The following is a 7,282-nucleotide window of genomic DNA, read 5'->3' as shown; positions in this document are numbered from 1 at the left end:
TATATGATACTTCTCTCTGATGAGAGGCGGCTGAGGAAACTGGGGCTGTTTAGTCTGGAGAAAAGGCAGCTGAGGGGAGACCTTATTGCTCTCTATAACTACCTTAAACGAGGCTGTAGTAAGGTGGGTCTCGGTCTCTTCTCCCAAGTAACAAGCAATATGACAAGAGGAAATGGCCTCAAGTTGTGCCAGGGAAGGTTTAGATTGGATGTTACAAAGAATTTCTTCACTGAAAGGGTTGTCAAGTGTTGGAACAGGATGCCCAGGGAAGTGGTTGAGGCACCATCCCTGGAGGTATTTAAAAGACTGTAGATGTGTTGCTTGAGTAAGACTTGGCAGTGTTAGGTTTACAGTTGGACTCGATCTTAAAAGTCTTTTCCAACCTAAATGACTCTGTGATTCTAAGAATTAGCAACTTTGTCTGTTTTGAACCAGTTTCCTTATGTGCTGCACTGTAGTCCTCAGGGCTTGGAAACACCGATTTGCACATTGCGTATTGGGTTTGCAGATAAAGACAAGTGAGAGTGTGTGTTGGCCCATGGTTCCATTTCATTCCTTCCACCAGAACCTGTTCCAACAACCATATTATGCCCACAGGTGGGACTGGGACGATCCCTTGTTCTATGTTATTTGCAAAGTACTGTTAAGTGCAATGTACCAAATATAAAAAATACCATTGATACCTGCATTAGAATTTAGATATTTAGTGAAAGAATTTGTTTTATGATTTCATGTAAAGTCTGCATGGCTTGAAAAATCTAACATCAGAATTGTCTGTTGACATTTTTATTGAAGCATGGATCTTTAGCTTGGTTCACCATAAAGTGAAGCATTTTATTTATGATAATAGACAGTTTAGGGCTATAGGGGCATTATAATGTTGCTGGTGTAGATACAACTTTATCAGAAGATACAAACATGACCCGCAATAGAAACAAACACCAAAGAGAACACGATGAAACGTTCACTGTTTACAAATCACTTCATTACTACAGACACCAAATGGCAGTTACTGTAAGTAAATCAGTTGCTGAGAACTGACTACATTTACACAGGGAACTGGGAACTTCTGTTTGGGGCTTCATCCACAACTCCTTAGTAGAAAAAAGTTTAATGTCAAGCCTTCTTTTTTATCCACAAAACAATGCTAACCAACAGACATATCAAAGAATAAGACCGAAGGATATCAACGCCTTTACAACTACTTTTGCAATTATCTTGTTGATTAGGTACTTTGATTTTTTTTTTAATACATTTTGTCAAAAGGTAAATAGCCCAAAAATCAGCAGCAAAAATATTACAACAACAAAACAAGTAAATACAGTGCCAATGTGTCATGTTGAAGAGAATACAAAGAGGACATACAATGATAACTTAATCGTATAAAATGACACAGAGCTGAAATACAGTGCACTTAAATACCTACGTGACAAAGAATGTTAAATTCTGTATTTAGTATGTAGGTTTTTTTAAACAAAATCTGAAAAGTCTTTGTGCTTAAACTTTTTTTCCTGTTAAACAGAATTAGTTGCTTACTTCCAATACTGCCACTGTAACTGATATTACAACAGATCACAATTTTCACAGACACATCAACATTAAAACATTTACCTATGAGAAAATAAGTCACTTCTCATTAGTTCACAGTGCGAAAAAGTGGTGTACACTCTGTCTTGAGAAAGGCTTTCAGTTGTTCATCAAGCCAGTTGCAGAAAAGTCCTGATACCAGACGCAGTGCTAGATTTAAAGAATGGAAAGCAACACATCACATGTTGGGAGGAAAAAAAATAAATTTTTCATTTCTTCATGGATATCGTCTAAGTGACCTTCGTCTTCTGTTGTAGAAATGCCTGAGCCCATGTTGCCGTGAAAAATTCATCATGTAACTTTGTTTGCGAGTGCTGTTAAAAATCAAAAGGGCGGAGGAAGAGAAGAGTGTCAGTTTCTTTTATATGTACTTAAAATTCTTTCAGAGCAATGAGCTAGTGGGACAGATTCTCCTTTGTCCTTGTGTGACCTTTCAAGCCTGTGTAAAGTGGTATGAAGTGCACCCTTTGTAGAGCAGCAAGGTACAAGGCAATTGAGCATCTGTCCCACTTCGCTTTTATTTACAATTCATTATCTTAGGGAAAGGTTAAGATCTTTCAGCTAATGAAAACTTGTGCTGCCTAGGGCCAGATTCACTAAAGCTGTGTGCACTTTATATCCTCCCAATACAGAGCATTTCTCTACAGTGGTTTTATACTCCAGTTATCCTTCTGTCTTCCATTATTAACTGCTTTATCTTGAGAACAGAAGGAAAGCTTTACTCCACTTCATTATCTTCCACTTTTACCATATAGGAAGTGAAGTACAACACTTTTATGCAAACTTAATGTTTCCCTCCCTACACCCGCCTCTAATATTAAAGGAAGATCTGGGAAAGCATCATCATATCTGGGAGGAGACCAGGCAAGAGACAGCCTAATTGAGGAAGGAACACCCTAATTGAAGAAGGGACACTTGTTCCGAAAACCTACCTGGAGGACAAGACCCATCCTACCTAACATAGGCTGCTTCTTCTCCCATTGAGGAAAAAAAGAACCATGAGAGGGCAGCATTGGACAAGATGTCTGTCTGGGACTTTGGTACCTGAAACCCATCTAACTCCTAAGGGCCAGATCCCATCTTCAGCTTCCAAATTTCTCCAACTTTGGAAATGGAGCTGTAACACGTGTTGCATCCTTGTGAGTCTACTTATGGCCTATACAGCCTTGCATACACCTTGGAGAGGACTGCATGTGCAGAACCACGGACCCTCTACATCCTACTGCCTCTGCTGTGGCAGTGAACTGGAGAACAGACACAGAGCTTAGTCTGTCTGCGACTTTTCTTGGTCTACAAATACAGGTCTACATAGATCTACAGACAAACTGCATTTAGATTTGCATGAGAATGAACAGGTTTGTGTATTCTGAAGTTCTGATAAAGGATGTCTCCTCTTAGACCTACAACTTGCAGTGCACTTGGCCAGATGTATAAAGCAGCTGAGACATTGCTGTAAGAGACACAGTGACTCTCGCACTCTGCACTGTAGAGTCCCAGGGTATAGGAAAGACCTTTTGATCAGAGAACTACTTTTAAAAATAAAAATAGTATCACATATTGCTGCCAGACTCTAGTTTTCAGAGCCACTTGACCCTCTTTCTCCACATGGAGAAATGGTATAAAAGATACTCCCATAGATCAGTCAGAGGATGCAGTTTCTTTAAGAGACTGGAGGACAACGTTAACCAGGCAGACCCCAAGGACAACAACAGGTGCAAGGAGCTTCACCCAGGAGGAACTGCTGGTGACTGCGTGGACAAATTTTCTTTTGGTTTTAAGGGAAAAGGAGCTGCAAAGTCGTAGTGAATCTGTGCAATGTCAGGCTAAATTCTGACTCCCTCTTCTAATCCTCTCTGCCTTCTTAGGATCTTGTGCTTTCTAGCTTCGTCTTGCAGTAGGAGAAGGATGCCTGGCCTAGTCATCTCTGCTCCAAGGGACTGGATGTTACCAGAACCCTCCAAACCAAGAACTCCATCAGATTTTAAATGTGACCTGTGAAGTAAAGGCCTGCAGTAGACATTACAGTCAACAAATCTGCCATTTGTGGGTGCCAGGCAGGTTTTCACTTGTGAATTTTTTCTGTCAGTAAGAAGTAAATACTCATTCTGAAATCAGGCATACTTTCCTCTCTAGTGCGTAAGCTTGTTCTTAGTGAATGTGGCCCTTAGGGAAAAGGAATAATTGCATGCTTTGCAAAATGCGTATGGTCCTCCAGAGGCAAAGATAGCTTTTGCTGTAGTATTCTAATTTAATCTAAAAAAATATCTGTATAACAAAATTATACCCCTTTCAACAGCTGATCTAGAACACAATTGACTAAACTGAATAAAATCAGTTGTGTCAAAAACTAGGTTATGAACCCTAAGCAAATCCAAGTCTCTTCCCAACTAGTTTTCCAAGGCTTTGCAATTTTTATTTTTTTTTTTGCCACTGGAATGTACATGCAAGAATGAAACAAAGTCCAGCTCCTGATGACAATGAAAGCAAACAGATCTACACTCGGCACAACTTTTGGCACTCTCACAGTAAGACAGAGCTCTAGAGCATTTGGCAATTGAGAGAGGGCTTAGTGTTTTAGGTTGACTTGTCCTGACTTTCACCTGACTTCTTCAAGTGAAAAGGAAAGGTCTGTGCAAATTTGTAAGAGTTTTGTGTGAGAAAGTGACAACGATGAGTTTATATGGTTTTAATCCCACTTGGTAGTTGAAGTGCAAAGAAGCACTGAAGATCAGTCTTTATTCTGGTCCTCTAGTCATCTCAGTGGAACATCACCCTCACTCCAATGCCGAGTGCTTCACTGAGAAAGGCAGGAGGGAAATCACGACCCCAAACCTGCTCCTGAAAGTGGCTGCCATTGGTAATGAGGGTTAAAGGAAGCCTAAATCTTGCCTTCCCTTTAATTCCCATTCCCATTTAATTCCCACCCATGGGAAGTGGGTGGTCCCTTAGACACAGGACTTTCAAAGCAACACCACACCTCTCGAGAGCATCATAACCATGAAGTGAGGATGGAGCACCTATCTGCTGGAAGAAAGCTGCTCTGCAGCAACAACACAGGAGAGAAGGGCCTGGGAGAAAGCACAGCCCAACTTTGAGTGGCCTCACTCCAGGTACATGAGACCAGAGTCTGCCAATGTGTTGGGCTGAAAAAATTGCCATTTCTGGACCTGGTTAAATTTAGGACTGGGCTTGGCTGTAAGAGCCTCAGCTTAGGCAAGACTTGGACAGATGGGACATGTGCTGAGCTACAGTCTTTGGCCCAGAGGCCTTTATGTTTCCCCCATCTCCCTCCTGCCTTTGGTCTGCTCACATTCAGCAACAGCTCAGCAGAGATTTTCAGGAGTTGTTTTGGACACTGCTAGGTGCACCTGGCTTCTGTTTGACTGTGCCTAGCCATTTTGTATCTGGACTTAAAGTTATGATGAAGGTGTTTAAAACAATGAACAAAAAGAAAAAAAAAAGCCAACAAAAAGAAAGGAAAAGAAAGAATTGAAAAAAGGAACAAAGAAAAGGTTACCTACTATCTTAAGAGATTTACTTAATTTTTATGTAATCACTGTTATTTTAGAATATGATCAAGACATTACAAAGAAACATATATTTATGTCTTACACTGAACACCAGAGCAGTGCAGTATGTGAAGAATAAGAGAAATCTAAATTCTCAAGAGCTAAATACTTATTTTTTTTACTTGCACTGACATGGTTCAAACTTGTCCTCACCGATGTCTGAGACAGACTTTCCAACTACTGATTAGATGCCACATAAAAAACTTTATGCCTGCTATAGAAAATGGCATGATTTTCACTCTTGCTATAGGTAAGTGTGTACATCCTATGTATTATAGTATTGTATCATATTGTACAGTATGTGTAGCCTGGTATCCACAAAATCAGGACTGAAAAATATGCAGTAAAAATCCCCAGTATATACTGATGTCATTCATTATTTCTGTGCTTTTATTTTTAATTGAAAGGCACAATAGAAACTAAATAGAAACAAAAATATTTGGATACAAAATGAAACATGAACAAAGCCTTAGAAAACAGCAAAGGCATGCCTCTCAGGACTAGACGTGGGGTAAATTTTGAGGCTGAATTACAAATGCTTTGTTAAGAGGGTACTATAGTGAGAAAAGTGATGTGCTTTGACTGAAGTCTGATGGCTCATATAAATGACAAACATTCTTTGGCTCTGGTGAGGTCAAGATTTGAACCCAGAGCTCAGTAACTACATTAGTTAGTGGTGTCTATTAACTGGGACAGCTAAAAGCAGCAGAGTTACAAGAAACTAAAGAACTACCTGGGAGACACTTGCTGTGTGTCAGCTGGCATGTGTGGCTATGCCACCATGCAGATATACTGACATATACTACCTGCCTGTGGCTTCAGCTCTGTGGTCATTAATTATGGAAAAAAGTAGGAATTCCCCCTTGGAGCTGAGAGATTGCCCATGCAACGTGCTGGATGCCCTCCACTGGCAGGTCTCATTGCACCACAGGAGAAAGAGAAGTCCTGATCACAGCCTCACAGAAATTCCCACTGTGGTACAAGGTGAGCTGCTGAACACTTTCTGCTAAGTTTAATTTCTCCCAATGCTCCCTGGGGAAGATCTGTGGAATCAGGGCCCTCAAGAGCTGTGTGTCACATCTCAGAGAGTACAAATGATTTTCCACCAACCCATCATTGACAAAACTTTGTGAATGAGGTGTGGCTGTAACAGAAACATGCATTTGATTTTGATTCAGGGAAAGTACTTACCTTATTCTAGTGTAAAACCAATGACAGCAAACAATGAAATACAACACAAGTTAGAAAATGCCTTTCAATGCATGCAGCACTGTCATTAGTCATAAAACCCTGATGAGGTTTAGAGGCAATATAGGACTTTTCATCTCTTTTGAAAATAAAAATTGAACAAATTATTTCCTGATATTTCAAATCAATGTTTATATTTTTATTTTCTATGAAATTCAGCATGCACTTTTTAGAAACATAATACAAATGTTATAAAAGCACGGACTGCATCATATTAAATTTGGCATAAATGTTGTGAATAGTCAGATAATTACTTAATATTTTAACTATTTCTGTTCTTTATTATAAATATGTTGATGCTTTAATTTAAATGCATCTTTCAAATCATTGCTTTTTACTAAAAAACAAAGCAGATTAAAATGCTTTTCCACAGGAGCACTTGTTGATAGAGCTAGAATATATAATTTGTATTTTAATGGTGCAAAATAAGGATAAACATTCTTTGCACCAAATGCAACATAAGTTCTCATGAAATCATTTGTGCCAAAAATGTGAGAATATCTTGACAATGAAGAGCATGGAGTGATGGCTATGGAGGGATTCGTTCTGTTATCCAACAGTTAACTGTAAAATAGTAGGTGGGGATAATATTTCTTGTATTCCTTGCACAACTTAAATCCTTTTGGATCACATCACATGTTTTGGGGTGCAAAGAAAGCAACATCAGCGCCTTATCATTACCCTTTAGTTCTCGATACTTTTGACCAGAATTGAGTTTATGAGAGACCTATAAGGGCCTGCCCTATACACAAAGAAATGGCAGTTCCAAATGCACATGCAAAAAACGTGTGTGGTGTCTGTGCAGCAGACAGGCTGAGAGCTGTGCTTCCAGAGAAAATCAATGTGCAAATGAAATGCAGAGTTGGACATGGGCTCTT

General features: G+C 39.5%; 1 protein-coding gene across 1 annotated transcript in view; it reads right to left on the bottom strand.

The window, feature by feature from the left end:
• Positions 1–775: 775 nt before the first annotated feature.
• RELN (reelin) overlaps positions 776–7,282 on the bottom strand; it is a gene marked incomplete at its 5' end in the record, with an annotated part of 75,636 nt that continues 69,129 nt past the window's right edge. Inside the window, 2 exons of the mRNA XM_010169740.1 lie at positions 776–1,901; positions 6,348–6,353. Coding sequence (XP_010168042.1) covers positions 1,805–1,901; positions 6,348–6,353 — 103 coding nt within the window. The remainder of the gene's footprint in view (positions 1,902–6,347; positions 6,354–7,282) is intronic.

Source organism: Antrostomus carolinensis, unplaced genomic scaffold (assembly GCF_000700745.2).
Source record: "Antrostomus carolinensis isolate BGI_N321 unplaced genomic scaffold, ASM70074v2 scaffold2896, whole genome shotgun sequence".
NCBI classification, from domain to species: Eukaryota; Metazoa; Chordata; class Aves; order Caprimulgiformes; family Caprimulgidae; genus Antrostomus; species Antrostomus carolinensis.
The sequence above is the reverse complement of the archived record's forward strand: the minus strand, read 5'-3'. Positions and strand labels throughout refer to the sequence as shown.